The sequence below is a fragment of the Moschus berezovskii genome, chromosome 8, assembly GCF_049115385.1.
Source record: "Moschus berezovskii isolate FMDL1 chromosome 8, NW_MosBer_1.0, whole genome shotgun sequence".
Lineage (NCBI taxonomy): Eukaryota > Metazoa > Chordata > Mammalia > Artiodactyla > Moschidae > Moschus > Moschus berezovskii.
Genome location: NC_142467.1, coordinates 98,670,291 through 98,695,980, shown reverse-complemented (window position 1 = coordinate 98,695,980; position 25,690 = coordinate 98,670,291). Strand labels below are relative to the sequence as shown.

General features: G+C 51.3%; 1 protein-coding gene across 3 annotated transcripts in view; it reads right to left on the bottom strand.

Moving 5' to 3' along the window:
- Positions 1-3,283: 3,283 nt before the first annotated feature.
- COL5A3 (collagen type V alpha 3 chain) overlaps positions 3,284-25,690 on the bottom strand; it is a 47,050-nt gene continuing 24,643 nt past the window's right edge. For all 3 annotated transcript variants that reach the window (XM_088839025.1, XM_055430077.2, XM_055430078.2), the window contains 36 exons: positions 24,976-25,029; positions 23,992-24,036; positions 23,757-23,810; positions 23,588-23,632; positions 23,140-23,193; positions 22,996-23,049; positions 22,700-22,753; positions 22,459-22,566; positions 22,192-22,281; positions 21,788-21,841; positions 20,617-20,724; positions 20,415-20,522; positions 20,273-20,326; positions 19,578-19,631; positions 18,848-18,955; positions 18,718-18,771; positions 18,311-18,364; positions 18,151-18,204; positions 17,969-18,022; positions 17,056-17,163; positions 16,339-16,392; positions 16,111-16,164; positions 15,786-15,839; positions 15,568-15,621; positions 14,781-14,888; positions 14,556-14,609; positions 13,830-13,883; positions 13,526-13,633; positions 13,206-13,259; positions 13,088-13,123; positions 12,618-12,671; positions 11,892-12,099; positions 11,694-11,806; positions 9,250-9,318; positions 4,415-4,654; positions 3,284-4,317 (listed from right to left, as the gene is read on the bottom strand). In XM_088839025.1, coding sequence (XP_088695151.1) covers positions 4,171-4,317; positions 4,415-4,654; positions 9,250-9,318; positions 11,694-11,806; positions 11,892-12,099; positions 12,618-12,671; positions 13,088-13,123; positions 13,206-13,259; positions 13,526-13,633; positions 13,830-13,883; positions 14,556-14,609; positions 14,781-14,888; positions 15,568-15,621; positions 15,786-15,839; positions 16,111-16,164; positions 16,339-16,392; positions 17,056-17,163; positions 17,969-18,022; positions 18,151-18,204; positions 18,311-18,364; positions 18,718-18,771; positions 18,848-18,955; positions 19,578-19,631; positions 20,273-20,326; positions 20,415-20,522; positions 20,617-20,724; positions 21,788-21,841; positions 22,192-22,281; positions 22,459-22,566; positions 22,700-22,753; positions 22,996-23,049; positions 23,140-23,193; positions 23,588-23,632; positions 23,757-23,810; positions 23,992-24,036; positions 24,976-25,029 — 2,829 coding nt within the window. In that variant the 3' untranslated portion in view covers positions 3,284-4,170. The remainder of the gene's footprint in view (positions 4,318-4,414; positions 4,655-9,249; positions 9,319-11,693; positions 11,807-11,891; positions 12,100-12,617; positions 12,672-13,087; positions 13,124-13,205; positions 13,260-13,525; positions 13,634-13,829; positions 13,884-14,555; positions 14,610-14,780; positions 14,889-15,567; positions 15,622-15,785; positions 15,840-16,110; positions 16,165-16,338; positions 16,393-17,055; positions 17,164-17,968; positions 18,023-18,150; positions 18,205-18,310; positions 18,365-18,717; positions 18,772-18,847; positions 18,956-19,577; positions 19,632-20,272; positions 20,327-20,414; positions 20,523-20,616; positions 20,725-21,787; positions 21,842-22,191; positions 22,282-22,458; positions 22,567-22,699; positions 22,754-22,995; positions 23,050-23,139; positions 23,194-23,587; positions 23,633-23,756; positions 23,811-23,991; positions 24,037-24,975; positions 25,030-25,690) is intronic.

The window sequence follows — 25,690 nt, the reverse complement described above, 5'->3', positions numbered from 1 at the left end:
AACCTGAGCCCCCTCCATTAAGAGCTTGGAGTCTTAACCAGTGGACCTCCAGGGAAGCCCATCATATGCATTCTTGAGTTAAAGATGTTTGAGAGAGGAACAAAAAGAAGGCAGGGCCAAGTCAATGTTTGGATTGATAGAAGTCAGGATGAAGAAATCACCAAAAGCCACACATCCAGAGAAGAGGTGACTGGGAGAGACACCATCCTCTCAAGAGCCCTCATGGGCTCTTGATGATTTGCAGGTTCTTACACTGTGTGTCAGATACTTCCTTAAGACTTCACATGATGAGTTCCCTGGTGGCCTAATGGTTAGAATTTGGGGCTTTCACTGCCATGGCCTGTGTTCAATCCCTGATCGTGGAACTAAAATCCCAAAAGCCCAGTGGCCAAAACAACCTCCATATGGCTCTTCTCTCACATCCTTCAGATCTCTGCTAAAACACCAGCTCCTCAGCAAAGCCTCATCTGACAAACCAGTTTCAAACAAGACATCCCTCCATTAGTCTCTATCCATGCAACTTGTTTGATTTTCCTTCACAACAATTGAAAGTGTTAGTGGCTGAGTCATGTCCGACTCTGTGATCCCACGGACAGAGGAGAGCCTGGCGGGCTACAGTCCATGGCATTCTCCAGGCAAAAATACAGGAGTGGGTTGCTGTGCCCTTCTCCAGGGGATCTTCCCAGCGGACTCTTTACCATCTGAGCCACCAGGGAAGCCCTCACTGCAATCACTACCACTTGAAATCCTATTACACAGCTATTTGTATATAATCTGTTTTCCGTGGGAGTAAGATCTTAAGGGCAGACACCACATCTTTCTTTTATCCTCAGGATCTGGAAACATGACTAGTGCTGAGTACACATGCCACAGAGATAAACGAATGAATGAATCAGTAAATAAATGGATGACCTCCGGGCATCAACATTCTTCATAGAATTTCAACTCTTAGTAACATTTATTGAATGAATAAATGAATCCAGGTGGCCTTAGAGAGCCTGCTGGCAGAAAGAGTAGAGTGAGCCCTGGTTTGGGCTTCCCACATGGCTCAGTGGTAAAGAACCCACCCGCCAATGAAGGAGACGCAGAAGACTCATGTTTGATCCCTGGGTCAGGAAGATCCCCCAGAGAAGGAAATGGCAACCTACTCCTGTATTCTTGCCTGGGAAATCCCAAGGACAGAGGAGCCTGGGGGGCTACAGTCCATGGGCTGGCAAAGAGTCAGATATGACTGAGCATGCATGAATGCAAGCCCTAGTCTGGAAGAGGCAACTTACTCCAACCTGTTACTTCTGCCCACCCAATCCCACCTGATCCAACTTAATGCACACCAGCCCTCCATCACTCCTAACTCAATAATGTCTATCAGCTGATGAATGGATAAACAAAATGCAGTAAATTATTATTCAACAATAAAAAGGAATGAAGTTCTGATATATGCTGCAACTTGAACTGTGAAATTATGCTAAATGAAAGAAGCCAGACACAAAGGACCACATGTTGTATGATTCCGTTTATGGGAAATGTCAAGAACTGGCAAATCCATAGGGACAGGAAAATTAGTGGTTCTCTACCACTCAGAGGTTTGGAGAGATGATGAGTGACTGCTAACGGATATGGGATTTCTCTCCGAGGTGATGAAAATGTTTCAAAATTGATTGTGGTAATGGTTGCACAAGCCTGTGAATACCCTAAAAACCATTTAATTATCTACTTTAAGTGGGTGGATTAGATGGTTCGTGAATTACATCTCAATTCGAGCCGGTGACTTGTGGGATCTTAGTTCCACCACCAGGGATACTTCGGCCACAGCAATGAAAGCACCAAGTCCTAACCACTTAATCGCTAGGGAATGCCCAATCAATCTGTTTTTTAAAACCCTCAACCCGGGGACTTCCCTGGTGGCACAGTGGATAAAAGTCTGCCCGCCGATGCAGGGGACATAGGTGCAGTCCCTGGTCTGGGAAGATTCCACATGACGCGGAGCCACAAGCCCATGTGCCACAACTACTGAGACAATTCTCTAAGGCCTGTGAGGCCCAAATACTGAGCCCACGTGCTGTAAATACAAAAGCCTCAATGCCCTAGGTCCCGACAGCCAGAACTCATGAGTCCCTGTGCCAGCTACTGAAGACTGTGTGCCCCAGAGCCTTTGCTCCACAAGAGAAGCCACTGCAAGGAGGAGCCTGCACGCTGCAACTAGAGTAGCCCCTGCTCTCCAAAATGAGAGAAAATCTGTGTGCAGCAACCAACACCCAGTACAGCCAAAAATAAATAAACATAAAGCAGCATATACATGTCAAAAACAAAGTTAAAATCCTCAACCCAACATCTAATCCCCAACACAAGTCATCCCACATCCAACTCATTTTGACTTACCAAATAGGTAATCCTCCACCTCAGATTCATAATCACCCCTACTCACCTCTACTCAACTCAATCTACTTCTTAAATCAACCCTAATTCAACTCAATCCAGTATCCAATTTCAAACCCTTAACTCAATCCTCTCATCATCTCAACCTCCAACTCAACGGATCCCCAGACCGACTCAACTCACTCCAAACTACCCTCCAACCCGACTCATCTTTAACCCACCTCCCCAGTGTCTCAGGGGATAAAGAATCTACCTGCAATGCAGGAGACACAGGAGGTGTGGTTCAGTCTCTGGGTTGGGAAGATCCTCTGGTGGAAGAAATGGCAATCCACTCCAATATTCTTGCCTGGAGAATTCCACAGACAGAGGAGCCTGGTGGGCTACAGTCCATGAGGTCGCAAAGAATCAGACACCATTGAGTATGCACATGAATCACTAAGGCTACCTCTACCAAAAGGCACAATTAATTACAACAAGTGATGGCAAGATGCCTTGGGTGAGACAAGAGCCAGACCCTAAGAGAGCATCAGTTGACAGACACAGACAAGGAACTTGCCTGGTGGTCCAGTGGTTAAGAATCTGCCTTGGAACGCAGGGAACATGGGTTCTATCTCCCGTCTGGGAAAATTCCATATGATTCAGGGCAACTAAGCCCGCGCACCACAACTACTGCCCACGCTCTCACTCTAGAGCCCAGAAGCCGAAACTACTGAACCAGTGTGCGCTAAAGTCCATGCTCTGGAATAAGAGAAGCCACTGCGATGAGAAGCCCGGGCACCGTGACTAGAGAGGAGCCCCTGCTCACTGCAACTAGAGTAAGGCTGCACACAGCAGTGAAGACCCAGGGCAGCCAAAACCAAAAATAAACAATAAAAATGTAAAAAGAAAGACACGGACAGGACACAGTTCACTGATTTATTCTCAGACTTGAGATGCCAATTTTGCCCTATGGCCTGGGGCAGGTGCGGGGGTTGGGGGGGGAGGAGTTAGGGCTGGGGGATGGGGATCACACTAGAATTTCTCTCATCATATCCCAGCCTTCCCTAAGGAGGAAGCAGATTAAATATACAACAGAGGGGATTGTCCCTTTTAATACAGACCCAGGTATAAATAGGGCAGCACCATTAGAATCCTGGTTTCCCCACCCCACCCCCGCCATCTCGGTCCTCATGCCACCTGGCATGGCAAGGTGTATTTGGGGAGGCATGGGGGAGACAGTATTCAGAGCTGGGCTGAGGCTGCAGAAAGATTACGCAGCTCAGCCCAGGGAAGTCCCACTTCCCTCTGTAGTCTGGCATCAGTCCCTTCACTGAGAACCCACCTGAAAAGAGGAAATGAGCGAAGGGACCCCGTTCTGGGCTCAGGAGACATCCAGTGCTTAACTATGGGGAGGGAAGCACCAAAGGGCGTTGAGAGCACTGACTGATGGGGTGGGCGGCAGGCGTGGGTGGGGGCACTCGTCGGCTCTGAGTTAGAAGCTCATTGCTGGGGGGCGGGGCATTCAGGGGAGATGAGTGATGGGTGGGCACCAAGGGGAGAAAGAGCCAGACTACAGGTATACCAGCAGTGGGGGGGCGGGGGGGCAGTGCAGAGAAGCCAGACCCATGGACCAGGGTAGTCCAGCCCCCAGACCCCCTGGAACGGAAAAGGAATATTGTTTGACCATCATGAGCGGACTGTTTCCTGGCTCCACACAGTCACAGGAGACGATAAATATGACGGCTTCAAAGCCTCAGCACCAAATGTGGCCCGTCTGGGGGGCTCCCTCATTGTCCCTCCCAGCCCCCGAAGCTCTCAGCTGCTAAAGCAGACAGGGCCCAGTTCAAACCCAAACTTCTGGTTCGTCTGACCAAAGTCAGCAGCTGCCACGTCCAACAGGGGCAGAAATCCCACTCGGGAGGAGCTGAACTCGAAGAGGGTCTTCGACTGTCCCTTCCGGAGCTGACGCGGGAAGACACGGATGATGGGTGAGTCAGGGAGAGGGAGGTAATCACAGGCTCCCCTCCCCAATCTGGCCAGTCCCTGCCCTCTTCCTTACCCTGCAGCCATCGTAGGGGACCGTGATGGTGGCGGCTGCCGTCTGGTTGAAGGACAGCTCCTCCCCATTGGCCCCGAGGAAACGTGCAGAGCGGCGGTGGTCACCTGCAGCTTCGTCCAGCCAGGCGGCCGAGTTCTGGCAGGTGTACGTGAAGCTCTGGCGGGCCGTGGCACTCAGCAACTTCAGGAAGGTCAGCTGTACCACACTCACCGGGGCCCCATCGGCGTCCACGTAGAAGAACTGGAGGCGGGACAAAGAGGAGGTGAGGCTGTGTCATTCCGCTCCACTCTCTCCGAGGATCTCTATCCACTGCCGCCCTGCCCATTCTGCCGCGTCTTCCTCTCTGGCTGCCCCACCAGCCATCTGATCATCCCTGGTTCTCCTGCAGGCCCCTAGGCATGTGTGGCTATTGAGCACTTGAATGGTGGCTGGTGAGACTGAGAAACTTTTCACAATTTCAGTTAAATTTAATTTTTTTTTTTTGGCACTCATTTCTTAAAACTTGAAGTATAGTTGATTTACAATGCTGTGTTAGTTTCAGGCTTATAGCAAAGTGATCTAGTTATATGTACCGTGACATTGTACAGGAGACAGGGACCAAGACCATCCCCATGGAAAAGAAATGCAAAAAAGCAAAATGGCTGTCTGAGGAGGCCTTACAAATAGCTGTGAAAAGAAGAGAAGCGAAAAGCAAAGGAGAAAGGGAGAGATATAAGCATCTGAACGCAGAGTTCCAAAGAATAGCAAGGAGAGATAAGAAAGCCTTCCTCAGTGATCAATGCAAAGAAATAGAGGAAAACAACAGAATAGGAAAAACAAGAGATCTCTTCAAGAAAATTAGAGATTCCAAGGGAACATTTCATGCAAAGATGGGCTCGATAAAGGACAGAAATGGTATGGACCTAACAGAAGCAGAAGATATTAAGAAGAGGTGGCAAGAATACACAGAAGAACTGTACAAAAACGATCTTCACGACCAGGATAGTCACGATAACGTGATCACTGACCTAGAGCCAGACATCTTGGAATGTGAAGTCAAGTGGGCCTTAGAAAGCATCACTATGAACAAAGCTAGTGGAGGTGATGGAATTCCAGTTGAGCTATTTCAAATCTTGAAAGATGATGCTGTGAAAGTGCTGCACTCAATATGCCAGCAAATTTGGAAAACTCAGCAGTGGTCACAGGACTGGAAAAGGTCAGCCTTAATTCCAATCCCAAAGAAAGGCAATGCCAAAGAATGCTCAAACTACCACATAATTGCACTCATCTCACACGCTAGTAAAGTCATGCTCAAAATTCTCCAAGCCAGGCTTCAGCAATATATGAACCGTGAACTCCCAGATGTTCAAGCAGGTTTTAGAAAAGGCAGAGCCACCAGAGATCAAATTGCCAACATCTGCTGGATCATGGAGAAAGCAAGAGAATTCCAGAAAAATATCTATTTCTGCTTCATTGACTATGCCAAAGCCTTTGACTGTGTGGATCACAATAAACTGTGGAAAATTCTGAAAGAGATGGGAATACCAGACCACCTGACCAGCCTCTTGAGAAACCTGTATGCAGGACAGGAAGTAACAGTCAGAACTATACAGAGAACAACAGACTGGTTCCAAATAGGAAAAGGAGTACGTCAAGGCTGTATATTGTCACCTTGCTTATTTAACTTATATGCAGAGTACATCATGAGGAATGCTGGGCTGGAAGAAGCACAAGCTGGAATCAAGATTGCGGGGAGAAATATCAATAACCTCAGATATGCAGATGACACCACCCTTATGGCAGAAAGTGAAGAGGAACTAAAAAGCCTCTTGATGAAAGTCAAAGAGGAGAGTGAAAAGGTTGGCTTGAAGCTCAACATTCAGAAAACAAAGATCATGGCATCTGGTCCCATTACTTCATGGGAAATAGATGGAAAAACTGTGGAAACAGTGTCAGACTTTATTTTTTTGGGCTCCAAAATCACTGCAGATGCTGATTGCAGCCATGAAATTAAAAGACGCTTACTCCTTGGAAGGAAAGTTATGACCAACCTTGATAGTATATTAAAAAGCAGAGACATTACTTTGCCAACCAAGGTCCGTCTAGTCAAGGCTGTGGTTTTTCCCGTGGTCATGTATGGATGTGAGAGTTGGACTGTGAAGAAAGCTGATCGCCGAAGAATTGATGCTTTTGAACTGTGGTGCTGGAGAAGACTCTTGAGAGTCCCTTATACCGCAAGGAGACCCAACCAGTCCATTCTAAAAGAGATCAATCCTGGGTGTTCATTGGAAGGACTGATGCTAAAGCTGAAACTGCAATACTTTGGCCACCTCATGCGACGAGTTGATTCACTGGAAAAGACTCTGATGCTAGGAAAGGTTGGGGGCAGGAGGAGAAGGGGATGACCGAGAATGAGATGGCTGGATGGCATCACCTACTCTGTGGACATGAGTTTGGGTGAACTCCGGGAGTTGGTGATGGACAGGAGGGCCTGGCGTGCTGTGATTCATGGGGTCACGGAGAGTCAGACACGACTGAGCGACTGAACTGAACTGAACTGAACTGATATATATATATATATATAGATATACACACACATATGTATATATATATTTTTTTCATATTCTTTTCAATTATAGTTTACTACAAGATACTAAATATATAGTTCCCTATGTTGTACAGTAGGTCCTCGTTGTTTATCTGTTATACACAGTATAGTGTGTATATGTTAATCCCAAACTTCTAACATATCCCTTTCTCCTTTTCCCTTCTGGTAACCATAAGTTGGTTTTCTATGTCTGTGAGTCTATTTCTGTTTTGTAAATAAGTTCATTTGTGTCATATTTTAGCTTCCACATGTAAGTGATATCATCCAATATTTGTCTTTTCTGACTTGCTCTGCATAGTATGATACCCTCTGGGTACATCTATTTAAATTATTTAATTAAAAAATGTTTAACTTTATTTAATTTATAACTAACAACTGAGCCTCAATCCATTTATCAGAAAACTGAGGTTTGGAACAACTTGAAGATGCAAATCTACTTTTTCAACTGCAGGTTTTACGCAATCTAAATATTTCCAAGGAAATTTAGTATCAAAATTATGATGTGCTATAAATATAAAATACGCACCAGACTCTGAAGAACTCACAGGGAAAAAGTTGAAAATGCTTCAGTAATCTTTATATTGATACAACAATATTTTGGATATATTGGACTACATAAAATATATTATTAAGTTATCACTGGCTTGAGATAACTACCCCGGTAACACATCTTTTTTGGCTTTCTTCTCTTCCCTTTATCATTTCACATTCCCTGATTTATGTTTTCTGGACTCACATCTCAGATAAACCCCTCACAATTGAGTCTCAGGTCTGTTTTAGGGGAAGAATTGATGCTTTTGAACTGTGGTGTTGGAGAAGACTCTTAAGAGTCCCTTGGACTGCAAGGAGCTCCAACCAGTCCATTCTAAAGGAGATCAATCCTGGGTGTTCATTGGAAGGACTGATGCTAAAGCTGAAACTGCAATACTTTGGCCACCTCATGCGACGAGTTGACTCACTGGAAAAGACTCTGATGCTGGGAAAGGTTGGGGGCGGGAGGAGAAGGGGACGACCGAGAATGAGATGGCCGGATGGCATCACCGACTCTGTGGAGATGAGTTTGAGTGAACTCCGGGAGTTGGTGATGGACAGGGAGGCCTGGCGTGCTGTGATTCATGGGGTCGCGGAGAGTCGGACACAACTGAGCGACTGAACTGAAACCTATATACCACTTGACATTATATTGTAGCTTTGTTTCCTTGGTTATTATTGTCTGTCTGCTTCCTTGGTCCCATTTCCGATAGAATATTAACTTCATGAATTCAGGAACTGTGTTTTCTTTGCTGCTGTGTTCCCAGTGCTTAGCATACATATATATGTTACATAAACAAATCCCAAATGGACCCAAGATCCCCCACCACTGCTTAAACCTGATCCTCTTCACATTTATATATCTTGGAATCTCACTAGACATCTGTTCTTCAAACCAGGAACCTGGGCATCATCTCTATCTTTTTCCTTTCCTCCCCTCCATCTCATCAATTACTATTGATAGGTCCTATTGACTTGCCATCTCATCAATTAACTAGATCCTATTGACTTGCCCTTTTAGATAACGTTCTAAGCCATTCCTTCCTCTTCATCCCCCATGCCACTAGCTCCAGCCTCTTCCCTTCATTGCCTTTGTGAATCAACACATCAGTCTCCTCCTGGGTCTCCCAGCCTCCAATTTCCCCACAGCCACCACCAGCAGCCCAAAGGCATTTTCCTATCATAGAGACTGAATCTCATTCCCTCTCACTTAAACACATTCCACGGCTCCCTACTGCCCATAGGTCTTTCTGAGGAGGTGGTCTTAGCTCTCACCTACCTCCCCAAACTCTTCTCCTACCACATCCCCCCTCAGTCTCTCTAGAGCAGAGAAAGTTGCTTTTTCTTCTTTTAATTTACCAGGCTTTCTCTTGACTCTGGGCCTTTGTATATGCTGTTCCATCTTTCCAGAACACTCTTCCTTGTCCTCCCAAACTTGCAAACCAGTTAATTCCTTAGACCTCAGCTAAGCTGTGACTTCCCTCAGGAAGCCTTCAGGTCCTTCCAGCACTGTCTTTAGATCACCACCATGCCCTGTGTTTCCCCCCACATCACACATCTGATGCTGCCACACCTAACACCCCCTCCCCTCACAAACACTATGATCAGCATAAAAGCAGAAGTGAGGCTATCCTGTTCATCTCACCTCCTCCAATTCCCCATGCTGGTTTATACCAATTTTTATACCATCCCCACCCTGGCTTTGCAGGCAACTCACCTTTTTCCCTCGACGGAATGTGCTATACCAGCCACCTGGCTTTTCTTTGGACCAAGAGGCCAGTTTCACCTGGGGGATAGAGGGAAAGGTGTAACAGGTGCCCTGGGGTGGGGGGGCTGGCAACATGTCAATTTTGCATTTACCACCCCACACTGAAAGCTACTGACTGTAGGGGACTTCCACGGTGATCCAGAGGCTAAGACTCTGCACTCCCAATGCAGGAGGCTCAGGTTCAATCCCTGGTCAGGGAACTAGATCTCACATGCTGCAACTAAGATCCAGTGCAGCTAAACAAATAAAAAGAAATCTACTGACTATAAATATCAGGAACTCTAAGGTTGTTCTCTGGCCGTAGGACTGGGCTTGGCTGGTACCCAGGACAGATCCAAGAGGCTAGGGGCTTCTGACTTCTGAGATTGCCTCCACTGATGGTTGACAAGAGCTGGTGGACAAATGCTCTGGCTCCCACCTCTCTCCTGAGGTGAGGTAACACTCAGGATCCTGCCCTACACTGTCTCCCCAAAGCCCCCTGTGGATTGGAGCCTTGGGTGTCCAATGGTGATGTTTTAACAACACACCCCTTGGGAGTTCCCTGGTGGTCTAGTGGTTAAGAATCCACCTGCCAATGCAGGGGATACGGGTTCAGTCCCTGGTCTGGGAAGATGCCACATGCCGCAGAGCAACAAAGTCTGTGCACCAAACTAATGCGCCTGTGGGCCACAACTACTGAGTCTGTGCGCCTAGAGCCCATGCTCCTCAAAGAGAAGCCACTGCAATGAGAAGCCTGTGCACCGCGATGAGAAAGAGTCACTCCCGCTCACCACAGCTAGAGAAAGCCCACACACAGCAACGAAGACCCACGCAGCCAAAAAGTAAAGTAATTAAAAAGAGAAGAAGAACATTACTGTGCACTTTCGCAGGCCCTGTGCTCACTATGTGGTTTATGGGCAGTAGAGATATTAACAAAAAGTGTTAGTCAAGTGACTCAGTCATGTCCGACTCTTTGCAACCCCATGGACTGTGACCCACCAGGCTCCTCTGTCCATGGACGTCTCTAGGCAAGAATACTGGAGTGGGTAGCCATTCCCTTCTCCAGGGATCTTCCCAAACCAGGGATCAAACCTGGGTCTCCTGCACTGCAGGCAGATTCTTTACTGTCTGAGCCACCAGGGAAGCCCCAAGAGGTATCAACACAGCACTGCACACAGTGTTCTATCAGTGTCATCTGATATGTGTATGACCGCACAACTACCCTATGAGGTAGATACTTTCTTGAGCCCCCACTTAACTGATGAAAAAACTGAGATAACAGATCTGGATTCCAACCCAAGCAGTCCAGGGTCCAGAGGCTCACTGCTCACCCACTGCTGTCTATGGCTAAGCCTGGTTCTTGGTGTCAGAGACTGTTAGGCTCCCTGATGGAGAACCCCAGGATTTCTGGGGGACCAGGTGGAGGGCAGTTAACCCATGGGACCTATAAGAGAGCAGCTTAGGAGACAGTGTAGATGGGTGGTTAAGAGCTGAGACAAGGGCCAGATGGTCATGGGTAATCTTGTCCTTCTCCATGCCTCAGTTACCCTATCTGGGGGATGATAACAGAATTGTTATTTTTTTTAATTGAAATAGAGCTGATTTCCAATGTTGTGTTAGTTGCAGGAGTACAGCAAAGTGGTTCAGTTACACATATACATCTTTTTTTTTTTTTTTTCAGATTATTTGCCCTGATGTTGGTGTTGTTTAGTCTCTCAGTTGTGTCCAACTCTTTTGCAGCCCTATGGACTGCAGCCCACCAGGCTCCTCTGCTCATGGGATTTCCCAGGCAAGACTGCCAGAGTGGGTTGTCATTTCTTTCTCTAGGGGATCTTCCTGACCCAAGGATCTGACTCAGATCTCCTGCTTAGCAGGTGGATTCTTTGCCACTGAACTACCAGGGAAACCCTCTCTCCCCTTATAAATTATTACAAGATATTGAGTATAGCTCCATGAGCTGTACAATAGGTTCTTGTTGGTTATCTATTTTAGGGATAATGATAGAACGACCACATCGGTGGATGGGACTCAGTAAGTTAATGTAGCTGAGTGCTTAGGTCGGGCACATATATCCTATTTCAAGGTTCACCACTATTATTGATTTCTTTACTATTTTTTCTTATCTGTCTTTTCCCATAGAAAATGAGCTCCATAAAACAAAGCGAAGCAAAGAAAGATTTTTGTTTTTGTTTTTTTTTTAACTTTGGTTTGTTTGTTTTAGATTCTGTGCTGTAGCCCCAGCATTTCAAGGACTTTGGCACACAGAAGGTGCTCAATAGACGTCGGTTGAAGGAAAAATAAAATCCCAATCAACTCTTGGTGTGGGTGGGGTTGGGGAGCAGTGAGGTATGAATGAGGTATTTTCGAGTCTCTCCTTCCACCGACCCCTCCCAGCCCCCTACGCAGGTACTCACGGTCTCAAACTTCTTGTCTGGGTAGAGGCAGGTTTCTCCTCCTGCCGTGAAGTTACAGAAAACCCTGAGCGCATCCCGCGCGCAACCTTGATTGGGATCAATCCAGTATTCCCCTGCCGCAGAGCCAGTGGGGAGAGGATGAGCCGGGGGCTGGATCCCACGGCTCCCCGCCCTCCGGGGGCAGGGGCGGGACCTCACCGTCGGGCAGATGCGGATGGCTGCGGTGCAACTCTTTGCACACGAGGCCCGGGCGCTCAGCCGTGCCGGGAGGGCGCCGCAGCTGCTCTAACTCGAAGCTCAGCGACGCCATCGAGGCCAGCACCTCCTCCAGGCCGCCCTCCGGGGTCCCCAAGCCCGACAGGGAACGTCTGCGCCGGCGCAGCCCGTGCAGCTCCGCAGAGGGACCCTGGGCAGAAGTGGGGATGGAGGAGCGGAGGACGGCAGGAGGAGGAGACAGGGAGAGACAGGCGGAAATGAGAGATGTGGGAGGCAGAAAGACACAGGGGTGTGGGGGGAGGAAACAGGGTAGAGAGAGATACAGACAGGGAGCGGGGACACGGAGGTCAGAGACAGAGGGAGACACAGGAAGGAGAGGGACACAAAGGCTCGGAGATGGGAGGCGGAGAGCGGAAAAAGAAGAGCCAGAACCACAGCCAGGCAAAGGAGGGAGACAGAGAGAGACCCGGAAGACAAAAATAAAGATAAAACAGTGAAACAACGTTTTGAGATAGAGACAGAGAAAGGCCAGAGAGATGGACAGACAAAATCCAATCAGAGACCCCACGGAGGTCCCCCAAGCCCCTACACACAGCCCAGATCCTCCTTCAACTTTTGAGCCACCTCCCTTCCCACCTGCAATCCCTGAACTTCTAGTCACTGAGGGACCAGGGGAGACACTCGGACAGAGCCCCATGGGGAACTTACCGGGGGACCAGGAGGACCTGGGGGGCCGGTGTCTCCGCGAGGACCTTGGGATCCCTGTAGGGAGAAGTCACTTGGGTGTGAACTCTGTCTATGGAGACCCCTGCCTGCCAACACACACACACACACACCACTGGAGGAAGGACATGCAATTTTCAGCCCCAAGCATAAAATGCAAATTTTCTTTCCATGTTTGAACATCTCTGAAATCAGCATCTTAACATCTATGACAAGCCATCATTTACTTGGCAAGAACTGTTTTCTTCTGTAGCAGTTCATAAAACAATGGCGCATCTTAGAATGGATGACATCTTAGATTTGATAAAATACAGTGGTAGGTGTTGAAGAAATAGTCGAATGCCTGACTGACTGAACACATAAACGAATGAACCCAAAGGCACTGAGGGTTCTGGTACAGTGAAGGGGGCTGGGGAGTTGGGAGGTAAGAGCCCAAGGGAGCAGTAACTACTTACCGGGGACCCCTTTGAGCCCTTCTGTCCTGGAGGACCCTGTGGGGTAGAGATGGGGGGCTTGGACTCCTGGCTGGCCCAACAGGGTGACCCCCCTGCCCCCGCAAACCCTCATACTCACCACCACGCCTCGGGGCCCAGGGTGGCCCAGAGAGCCAATGGGACCAGGGGAACCCTGGGGAAAGGACATCAGAGTCATCATTGATGGGGTTCATCCTTATGGTCCAGACACATCCCCCAGACAAGTCCCCTCAAAAGAAGACCCTCAACCCCAGACACAGCCTTCAAGTCTCCCAGATAGAGCCCCCCATTTTCCCCAGACACAATCCCTATTGTTCGAGACCCAGGTTTCCCAATCCCCCACACCCAAACAAGCCCCATTTCTGCTTTCCCATCCCCCTCGAACACAATCTTCCCTCTTGGGGCAGGACGCACACTCACCGGTTCTCCCTGGAGGCCAGGGGAGCCTTGCACTCCTGGCAACCCCTGATCCCCTTTCTCACCAGACTCCCCAGGGGGGCCGATGAGACCAATTAATCCAATGTGACCCTGGAGAATATGAGAGACACATGTGGAGGAAGAATGGGGGTGGGGAGTTGAAAGACTGTTCCCTTCCTGCCTTGGGGTAGTGAGTTTGGGAGCAGAGGAGACCCCAATCTCCTAGCCCTCTGGCTATGGAGGGAAGTAAAGGTGGAGGAGAGGGAGGTAGCTGGGGGAGAAGAAGAATAAAAAGAGGCATCCTTACCTTTTCCCCCTTGGGGCCAGCATCTCCCTTCAGCCCTGGTAGGCCAGAGGGCCCCTGGAAGGAGAGTTAGGATCAGTTGAAAGAGAAAGTGTTAGTCACTCAGTGGTGTCTGACTCTTTGCAGCCCTATGGACTGTAGCCCGCCAGGCTCCTCTGTCCATAGGATTCTCTAGGCAAGAATACTGGAGTGGATTGCCATGCCCTCCTCCAGGGAATCTTCCCAACCTAGAGACTGGACCCATGTCTCCTGCACTGCAGGCAGATTCTTCACTGTTTCAGCTACCCGAGAAGCCCTAGGGTCAGTTGGTGAGTCTCAAACAGAAAGCCTCGTGTGAGTGACTGGGGGATGGTCAAGTGGGAAATTACCTAGATTTCAAATGGAATTACCAGGGAAGTGTTCATGGGGATGGTCAGGAGAGAAGAGAGATGATGAGAGATGAATGGAGGGGTTTTTTGGAGGATGGCCAAGATGAATGATCTGTAGTCTACATCGGTGTGGGTAGTCAGTGTAGACTATTAAGACAGATGGTCAGTTTGGTCAGTGTAGACCACCAAGATGAGTGATCTGAAGAGATGGTTAGTATAGATGGCCAGGGTGGACCATCAGAAGGACAGTCAGTGAGGGGTCAGTCTGCACTATCAGTGCTCAAGGTCACTAGATGGTCACTGGATGGATGCCCAGTGTGATTCTCAGTGCTGGGACCTCCGAGATGAAGAAGTTTCTTACCAGGGGACCAGGAGGGCCTAACAGTCCAGGAGGTCCCAGGAGGCCTGGTTCACCCTAGGGCAAAATAGAACATGAGGGGGCTGCACTCTGCCAGAACTCAGTGTGGCGCGCCCCTCCCACTCCGACCAAGCTCCTCCCAACTGTGATGACAAATTACAAGAAGTGAGCACACAGGGAGGGCCTGATCCCACCCCCCAACCCCATCCCTGTTCCCAGTCCACTTACCACAGGTCCGGGGATCCCACGAAGACCCTCAGGTCCAACACGTCCAGGGGGCCCTCGAGCCCCCACTGGGCCTGTCCTCCCTGGGGGCCCATCAGGACCTGGTTCCCCCTGAAAAGGAGCAAGGCAGAAGGAAGGAGGCAGAGAGAATCAGGGGGAGCCTGCCTCCTGACCCTCCAGCCAAGAACCATCAGGGAGCGGGGAGAAATTGGGGCAACTATGGTGGTCACAGGTCCCTCCCCATTCTGCTGGCCCAACTGTTGACCAATGGGTCAGGACAAGGACCGCTCCCTGGGACTTCCCTGGTGGTCCAGTGGTTAAGAATCCACCTGCCAATGCAGGGGCTGCTGCTGCTGCTGCTAAGTCGTGTCCGACTCTGTGCGACCCCATAAATGGCAGCCCACCAGGCTCGTCTGTCCCTGGGATTCTCCAGGCAAGAACACAGGAGTGGGTTGCCACCTCCTTCTCCAATGCGTGAAAGTGAAGTCGCTCAGTTGTGTCCAACTCTTAGCGACCCCATGGACTGCAGCCTACGAGGCTCCTCCATCCATGGGATTTTTTAGGCAAGAGTACTGGAGTGGGTTGCCATTGTCTTCTCCGCCAATGCAGGGGACACGTGTTTGATCCCTGCTCTGGGAAGATCCCACATGCTACAGGGCAGCTAAGCCCAAGCACCACAGCTAGAGGGTAGCCCCCACTTGCTGCAACTTAGAGGAAGCCCACACACAGCAATGAAGACCCAATGCAGTCAAAAATAAAAGGGCCCCTCTCTTGGCCAGGGGGAACTCACCTTGGCACCTTTCTCTCCTTCTCTACCTTCTCGACCCATGCGACCAGAAGGACCCTGAGGGGAGAAAGTGTGAGAATGGGGCTGTGATGGTGAGTGGAGGGCTTGCAGGGATGAATGGGGGCCTCCAGGTATGAGGGGGGCAGCTTGTGGAGGTAAGGGGGGCCTGTGAGAGTGAGTGGAACCAAGTTAGAGCCAGGGGGTGGGGTGTCATCACTCACCCTTTTACCAGGAGGCCCAGGGGCACCGGGCTCCCCAGAAGCGCCAGGTGGACCCTATGGAGATTGTAACCAGCACGGGAGTCAAGGATGACAGTTTCAGGATGCCTCTGATGGGAAGACAGCCTTCCCCAAACATCACCCCAGCACCAGCCATCCCTCCCTCCCCCTGCCACCTCCTTCAAGCTGCTCACACTCATGGTATGAAACAGATGCATCTCTGGGGGCCCTGGGGACCTCATTAACCCCTTTTCCTGGCCCTCAATTCACATACCCACCTGCCCCAAGACCCCTCTTTAGGCACCACCTCCTCTGTTCCCCTACTCACCGGTCCCCCCACATCTCCAGGGTCTCCCTTCTCCCCTGGGGGACCATCTTGACCCTGTGGTAGGGAGAATGAAGTTGGGAGGAGTCATGAGGGCACAGCAGAATGTTGGGGTGATACTTGGAGGAAAGTGGAGGTTTTTGCATCATCGACCTTGCCCAGGTCTGTGATGAGCCTGGGGACAGAATGGGGACTATGCTGGGCTTCTGAGGAAGCAGGGGTCGCACTCACCGCAACTCCAGGGTCTCCAGGGGGGCCTAGGTCTCCTGGGAGCCCTGCAGGGCCCTGGAACACAGAATAGCGACAGACCACCTCTCTGAATGAAGGAGCACTCGTCCGTGCACTCATGTGCTCGCTCATTCAGCCGCCCTCAGACACAGTTCTGGCTGCTGGGGTACACTGGTGAAGAACACGCAAAACCCCAGCCCTGCTAGGAGGACATTCTGATGTTTAATGGGAGCTAAAAATGTTCCATGAATCATTTCACTGCATCCTCCCAACTTGGGATCCACAGATAAAAATCAGAGAGGGGACCCGGTAAGGGGTGGGGTGCTGAAATTCAAATCAAGGTCCCCCAGACGCTGCCGCTCCTCACCACCCTCCCTGCCCACCCGGAGCCCCACTGCCACGGCAGGAGGGGCTCAACCTCTGCCCTGATGGCAAATCCCAATCAGCCAACACTGATCCCTCGTCAGTTTCAACTCTGACCTTTCCAGCACTGTCAGAATGACTATGTGGAAGCAAGTCTCCCCTGCTGCCACGACCAGTTGCCACCGTATGTTTACACTGATTCATTCTTTCACTCAATCATTCATTCATGCGGGCACATTCTGGGTTGCTTGTGGAATCAGCACATGGGACCCCTGGCTGGAAGTTGGGGAGCAGGTTCGAGTTGACACATGTGCCCCTCCCTCCCCAGGTCTCGGCCTCCATGTGCCCCGGACTCACCACATTCCCCTTTGCTCCATCCTCTCCAGGGGGGCCTTTCTTGCCTGGGGGTCCAGCAGCCCCAGATGGGCCTGCATCCCCCTTTTCACCAACCTCTCCTCTGGGGCCCTTTGCAGAAACAGAGGTCAGAGGTCAGAGTAACCTGGACTCTCCAGGGGTCAAGGTTAGCATACCTGAACTCAGGAATCTGCGTGGCTTGGGACTTTCCTGGGGTTAGGGGTCAAAGTAGCCTAGACTGCCCATGGGTCAGAGGAATCTAGGATTTACCAGAGTCAGGGGTCAGGGTGATCCAGTTGACCAGAGGTCATGGGCAAGTTTGGGCTAGCCCATGTGCCACTCTGGAATGAGTCAGAAAAGGGATCCCAGGACCTCCCTGGTGGTCCAGTAGTTAAGAATCCGCCTTGCAATGCAGGGAACACAAGTTCAATCCCTGGTCAGGGAACTAAGATCCCACATGCTGTGGAGCAACTAAGCCCACATGCCGCAACTACTGAACTCTCGTGACACAACACAAGAGTGTGTGCACCCAAGGAAAGACCCCACGTGGCCCAGCGAAGCTCCCGTGTGTCCCAGTTAACACTGGACACAGCCAAACAGATGAATGAATCAATATTTTTAAAAGGAGAAAAGAGGGATCCCCTCTGGGCACCTCATCCTCAAGCCAGGGCTTGTGCTTTAGACCTGAGCCCCACCTGCCCCCTCGGCCCCAAACCCTTGCGCAGTACACAGCCTACAGAACTTGCTGTGGCAACCTTGACACCTTTCAGGCCTCTGTCATCAGGATAACTAGGGATGCCCACAGGTCTGGGTCCATGAGCGATCTAGGGCTGCCCAGAGGTCACAGGGGCCCAAGATGCCCAAAGGTCGGGGATTCCCTGAGATGGGCGCAGGGGCCCAGAGCAAAGTCACTCACTGGGGTGCCTGGGATCCCTGGGGGTCCTGGGTCCCCAGCCTCTCCTGGCTCACCCTACAGGAGGCAAAGTAAAAGTGAGGAGGGGTCCCCTCCTGGCAGCCAGAACTGCCACCCCACCCCCAACCAGGCAGGCCTGGTTGAGCCTCCCTGACCCTGGGCAGCCCCTTTGTTCCCTCTCTCACCTTCTCACCCACAGCACCGGGCTGACCAACTCCCCCAGGCAACCCTGGTGGACCCTGGAGAGACAACGAGGGGTATAGGTGGGATGGAGGGATTCTAACAGCCCCCTCATGGGAAAGTGATGTCCTGAGGCCTCCTGAGGCCCTCCCCCTGAGTCCTCACCTCTGATCCGCTGGGGCCCTGGGGACCCCGAGGGCCTGGAGCTCCGTGGGGACCCTATGGGACAGTCAGAATAGCATCCAGTGACCTCACAGCCCCTCAAAAAGCTCCAAGCAAGAGGAGAAGGGAGCAACAGAGGATGAGATGGTTGGATGGCACCACTGACTCAATGGACATGAGTTTGAGCAAACTCAGGGAGACAGTGAAGGACAGGGAAGCCTGGCATGCTGCAGTCCATGGGGTCACAAAGAGTCCAACACAATTGAGTGACTGAACAACAAACCGCAAACACCACCCTTGACACTGGTGACCCACATGATCCTTAAAACAGTCTGCCCCGTGATCCCCCAGATTGATCTGATGGCCAACCCAGCCCTACCACCCCTCCCATTTCCCCCCATAGTTCATACCATGGACCCTACATCTCCAACTTCTCCCTTTTCTCCAGCAGGGCCTGGCATTCCCTGTGAAGCAAAGAAGCAAAATTGGGGCACAAAGTGGGAAGGATCAGAGGCCATACCCTCAAACTTAGACACCCACCTGGAGGCCAGGAGGGCCAATCAGGCCAGGGAAGCCTCTCACTCCATCATCTCCTTTCTGCCCAAAGAGGCCTGGGGGTCCCCGGCGTCCCTGAGCCCCGTCTGCTCCCTAGAAGGAGGACAGGGCAGGACACAGTTAGGGTCTGTGTCAAGGGGTGGAGTTAGGTTCAAGGTCAAAGTCAGGATGGAAGTTCAAGGTTGGGATGAAGTGTGGGGAGGATCAGGGTTGGGTCTGAAGCTAGGGGTGCAGGTTAAGGGTCAGGGTTTAGGAATGAAATCCAGGGCTGAGTCAAAGTTTTGAGATGAGCCTTGGTGGAGAGTCAGGGTCAAGCTGAGGTCAATTAAGGTCCAAGTGGGGTTGAGAGGTAGGGCTGGGCTTGAGCTCAGGTCCGAGGTAAATTCAGAATTGGAGCTCAAGTTTGGGGTCAGTATTGGAGGGTGGATCTGGACTGGAGTCAAGGGTAGGACTGGGTCAGGTTCGGCTAATGTTGGATGTGAAGATAAGGTCTGAGTTGGGATTGAGGTTAAGGTCACAAGCTGTGTTAAAATTAGGGCTGTGATGGACTTTGGGGGTTGAGGTCAAGACTGAATCAGATTCTGGGGTGAGTTTGAATTGAGCATTGGCATGAAGGGGTCGGGGTTGGGGTTGAACTGGGGCCTGAGTCACAGTGAGAACACTGTCCCTTCCCACGAGGGATCCAGAGGAGGACCACAAAGCTGGGAGTACTCACCGGGGAGCCTGGGTGTCCCACCGGACCCCGTATCCCTGTTGGTCCAGGCGGGCCCTGAAGGAGGGAACAGAGTCAAGAAACCCTCAGGTTTAAGATTAAGGTCGTAGGTGGGGAACTTCCCTGGTGGTCCAGTGACTAAGACTTGCACTCCCAAGGGGGTCAGGATTCGATCCCTGGTCAGGGAACTGGATCCCACAGGCCACAACGAAGATCAAAGATCCCATAAGCAGCAACTAAGACCCAGTGTAGCCAAACAAATATTTTTTTAAAAAAAACTGGAAAAAGATGAAGGGAGAACACTAGTGACATCAATCACTGCACCCCTGTCCACTGCCCACCCCACTAGAAAACTGCATTTCCCTCCCCACAACCCTGTCTTCCTAGCCACCAACTCATGGGACCAGACACAGCATCTCTCATAAGCTTGGCCCATCAGAACGTTGGCTCCAAAGTCCCATCAGTTTCCCAGGACTGAGCTGGCTTCCGGGTGATGGGTGCTGAGACTGAATTCCTGGAGGGAAGTTGGGAACACAGTTGGCCTCTTTATTCTGGGGAGCTTAAGTGACTTCTGTTAAGTGACACTTGCGAGTGTCAGAATGGGGCTCAAGAAGGCAGGAAACCCCGTGACCCACCCTCTCAATACCCCTTCTACCCCCCCCCAAGGACCAGCTCCCTCTCTGGGGTCCCCCACTCACCGCATCTCCCTTGTCACCTTTGCTGCCCTTGTGACCGGGGGCACCCACTTCTCCCTGCAAAGGAAACAGGATGAGGGACGACCCAGCCTCCCTCTTCCCCTATCCTTCCCCAGCCCCTCCCTCTGCCTCAACTCTCTCCCACCTTGTCCCCTTCCTCGCCAGAAGGCCCCGCAGCTCCAGGGGGTCCAGGAAGCCCCAGGGGCCCAGGAATCCCATCTTTACCAGTGGGGCCAGGGGTGCCACGTTCACCCTGTTAGGGGGAGTAGAAAGAGTCAGGGCAGAAATGCGGTCCTGGTATGTGGAGGGCTGGTTCTTGGGAATGAATGGAGGGGGCAGGAACTTACCGGGGAACCCTTCTCGCCTGTGGGGCCCACAGGGCCTTGGCCTCCACTTTGACCAGGAAGCCCAATGCCCCCTGCTGGGCCTACAGGACCACGCTCCCCAGGGGATCCCTGAAAACAGGGGTGGAGGGTCAGGAATGATAGCAATAACAGTAGATCTCATTTATTGAAGGGTTTGCAAGAAGCCTGAGTTAGGTGGTTACCACCAATCCAGGCCGTTCCCCACACAGCAGCCAGAGGGCGCTGTGAACATCCGAGTCAGAGCACGTGACTTCCTCTGCCCGCAGCCCTCCAAGGCTCCCACCTCACTTGGAGAAAAAAAAGTTCTCCAGGCAGCTCATGAGGTCCTGCATGACCTGCCCCCATCTCCTCCCTGCCCTCACCTCCTCCCACTCACTTCTCTCCAGCCACACAGCTTCCTTCACTGCTTCCTCCAGCCTCAGGATTTTGCACATTCTGTTCCCTCTGCCTGGAACACACTCTTCTCCTAGCCAACCACATGGCTCTTTCCTCAGGTCTCAGCTCAAATGTCATCTTCTCAGGAGACTTTCCCTATTCAGTTTTTTAATTTATTTTTTGGTGCCTCAGGGTGGCATGTGGGATCTTAGTTCCCCCACAAGGGATTGAACCAGCGCCTTAACCACTGCACCTCCAGGTAAGTCCCGTGGCCAGACTATTTAAGAGCTCTCCCCTGCTCCCCACTAGTCTGTGTTACTTGGCTTTGTGGCATTCACCACCACTGATCCATTATCTCCTTGACTAGATAGTAGTAAGCTCCAGAAGAAAGGAGATTTTTAAAGGGGCTCATGTCCAACTTCCCTGAGGTCCAGTGGTTAAGACTTTGCCCTTCCAATGCAGAGGGCACAGGTTTGATTCCTGGTCAGGGAACTAGAGCCCACATTTAAATGGTAAGGTCTGGCATGCAAGTAAGTATGTGTTGGACAGATCATCTCATTGAGGTTTACAACCTAGAGATGGGACTATTTTACAAACAAACCAACTGAGGCTGGTGGAATGATAGACTGCCTGGCCACTGAGTGGCAGAGAGGAGTGTGACTCAAGCCTGTTTGGCTCCCAAAATAGCTGAACATGATCATGACCACACCCAGCTTCCCAGATATATTGAGACACCTCCACCCTGCCTACCCCCCATAACAGATGGATTTACACTTACGTTGGCACCAACAGGACCCAGGGGGCCCTTGTCACCCTTTAAACCAGTTGGTCCCTGAGGAGGAGATGATTCATAGTCAAGAGACCCCCAAAGGTAATTCACTGGTAGTCCAGTGGTTAGGACTCTGTGCTTTCATTGTTGAGAGTCTGGGCTTGATCCCTGGCCAGGAAACTAAGATCCACAAGCCCCCATGACTTGCTTCCCTAGAAAGAGAGACCCCCCAAAGTGCCCCCAAGTCCTGTGCTTACTCTGGGGGGCTCAGAGTGCCCACCCCCTTCCTGGCACTGAGGTTCAGGGATCCACCCTCCTCCGCCATGGTCAGGATGCTATGGCCGGGTCCCTCCTGAGCCCCCCTTTCCTTCTCCACTCCAAAGCCCAGTCAGGCACATGCAAACCATACTCACTGGGTCCCCGGGGGCTCCATGAGGACCAGGGAAACCTCTGGGTCCAGGTGGCCCTTCCTTCCCAAGGGGTCCCAGTGGTCCCACATCCCCCTGCAGGAGTCCAGGGGAGGGAAGTCAGACTGTGGAGGAGAGGGCGTCTCCCCTCAATCTTTGAGTCTGGGTCCCCTCCCCCACAGGGTTGGTGCTGAGCCTGGAGATGACAGTGAGGCCATTGCAGGGTCTTTGGGGGTCACTCAACCGAGATGTCCCGTGGGGTGGTGGTCTCACCTTGGCCCCCTCTCTGCCTTCCAGGCCCGGAAGACCTTGTTCACCGGGAGGTCCAGGGGGCCCTGGGGGCCCCCTCTCACCCAGAGGCCCTGCTTCTCCTGTCTTTCCCTGGAGAGGAAGAAGGCTCATCTTGAATGGAGGTGGCCTGGGGTAGTGGTTCTGTCTGGGATCACACCTCCCCTCCCCCCAAATACCCCCAAACTGGTGCACAACTGGGGAGACTTGTGAGGTCCACTCTGACCTGAGGACCCACGACACCAGCCGGTCCAGGTGGGCCTGTCTGACCTTGGAAACCCTGAGGAGAAACATTGAAAGAAGGTGTCATGGGACTTCCCTGGTGCTCCAGTGGTTAAGACTGAACATCTACTGCAAGGGGTGTAGGTCCCATTCCTGGTAAGGGAACTAAGATCCCACAGGCCACAAGATGTGGCCCCCCAAAAAAATTTTTAATAAAATACAAATGAAAGAAAATATCATGGAGTGGAAGAAATGAAGAGCCCAATGGGGTCAGGGGTCAGAGGTCAAAGGGTTGCTCACCAATTCTCCTCTCTGTCCAGGGTGTCCAGGCAGCCCGTCTTTCCCCTGGGGACCCTGACGGACAAAGCGGGAGAGAGTTGAAGCACAATAAGGAGTTTACCCACTGCCTGGCTCCCCCTCCCCCAGCACGATATGCTCACTTACAGGGGGACCCTTTGGTCCAGAGAACCCAGGAGGACCTTGCAGACCTGGGAGGCCCTGAAATGGAAGCAGAAATCATTAGAGCATCCTTTCTGCTTTCCTCCCCCTCCCTCTGAGTCCCACCTAATGACAACAAGCATTCTGGGTGCTTCCTGCAGGCCAGGCATAGGGTCAAGCATTCTACCTGCAGGAAGTCATTTCATTTGCCACTGCAGCCCTTTGGGAGGGGGACTGTGGTTATTTTCACTTGGTAGAGGGAGAAACTGAGGCCCAGAGAGATTAGGTGACTCAACCAAGGTCACAGCGCAGGTGAGCAGCAAAGTTAAGACTTGAACTCACAGCTCTCAGATATCAGAGGCTCTTTCTGCATTCTGCATTATAATGTCTCCCTACCTTCTGGGCTTGTCTCCCACCCAGAGTCTCACACACACACACTCACTCACTCACTCACCTTTTCTCCAGGGAACCCAGGGGCTCCGTCCTGGCCCACATCACCCTAGGACAGAATGAATTAGACTCAGGCTGCAGAACAAACTCAACAGGGATGTATTGGGAGGGACTTGGTGAGCCTGAACCAGAAGGCCTGCATGGGGGTGCCTGACCACCCATCCTCTCCATACCTTAGGGCCTGGCTGCCCTGTGGCACCTGGTTGTCCTCTCTCTCCACGGGCACCCTGGAGAGAAAAGAAGCAAAGATGAGAAGGGAGAGGGTGGGGGAGCCCAGGACATGAGGCTGAGTCTTTAGGGTCCCTTCTTTCTGTAACCACCCACTGACCACCAACATGCCCCAAACTCCCTCCCCACCCACCTCTCCCCTCGTAGCCCATCTTTCTGGCCCTGTCCCCATTTTCTTACTGGTGGTCCCCGCTCTCCTTCCAGGCCTGGCTGCCCGGCCTTCCCCTAGAACATAAATTGGGGCGAGGGGGAAGAAGAACGTGGTGATGGCGCAAAGACAGGAGAGAAACACACAAATACACCCAGTCAGAGGCCTGGAAAGATGTCTGCCTCACATTCATTCACAAGCCTTTCACTCACTCACATACATAAACACAACATACACACCCAACTATGAAAAAATGAAGACACCCAGTCATATTATGATTGCACCTACAGGGTCCACACCAAGAAGCATGCTCACTCACACAGACACCTGTTTATCACAGCTGCATGGCATGCAGACAGGATTGTGTGCCACCATGGCATGCAAGGGGTGACCACAGCCTCGATATGACACATGGAACTTGTCATGTAATATGTTCCTTGCCCATGTGTCTACCCAATGTTGTAAACACATATGTACATGGGCTCATGTGAAGACACGGTCTTGGTAAACACAGCAGTATACATGATGGGTGCATATACACAATATCCATTTACACAGCTACAGGGCACACACAGGCAAACAATGCATGCATGTGTACACAATCCCTCAGGTGCACAGGAACACACACACCTATGTGTGTTTCCCTATTCTTTCATACACATCAATGTGCCCTCTCATGCATTTATGCCCATAGTCAGACAACATGCATGCAGCTGGTGCCCTTGTTCACCCAGTCACAAGCCCCTAGGCTGCAGCATCCTGGCCCCCATCTGATTTACACTGACAGCCATGTAGGATGCACATACGCACATGGACACATGGGCACACATGCTGCAGTGCCAGGTGGGGTCACCTACATGTGCCCTGCACTGCATGTGGCAATATGTGTGCACACAAGTGCTTCCGGGCATAGACACAACTGCCTAGGGTCCCACCTGCTGTCACGCACAGCCACACACACTCCTGCTCTCATGCAAGCCCTTCCCCTCTCCCCTGACCCCTAGATCATGACTCACCCGTTTCCCTTTTTCTCCTAATGGTCCCAGGGGTCCCGGAAAGCCAACAGATCCCTGAATCAAAAGAATGAGAGGGAAGAAATGGGGACGAGGAATGGGTGGTGGGCAATGTTAGCCCTCCATTTGGCAATCCCATCTTTTCAGGCATTTCCAGGTCACTGATTCCAGAGGCTTCTTTGGTCTCTCCAGCCCCTGACTCCTCCAAGACAGTCCTCAGGCATCCTCTCCTCTCTCCTCTTGCTCACTCCTTTCCAGCCACACTGGCCTCTTTAATGCTACTCACGTACCAGGACATTCCTGCCTCAGGGCCTTTGCACTGTCTGCCTTTGCCTAAAATTCTCTTCTCTCAGATCCCCTCCTCATCTAGATCTCATTCAGATGTCACCTCCTTCAAGAAGCCTCCCACCACCATCCTGACCGCCTAATCCTAACACATTTTCCTGTTTTTCCCCTATAATATTTGTCTTGAAATGACCTTGTTTGTCTGCTTACTTATGCAATGACTAGGACATAATGCTCTGGTCCTAATCCCCACTGCCTGGCATGTGGTGGGCATTTACTCAGTACTTATTAACTGACCCCAGTAGTTGCTTTCCTGCCCATCTTGGAGGCACCCTCCCTTGACCTGGGGGGAAGGTTTTGAATCCTAGATCCATCACTGGACTAGCTGTGTGGCCCTAGACAAATGGCTTAACCTCACTGAGCACCAGTCTCC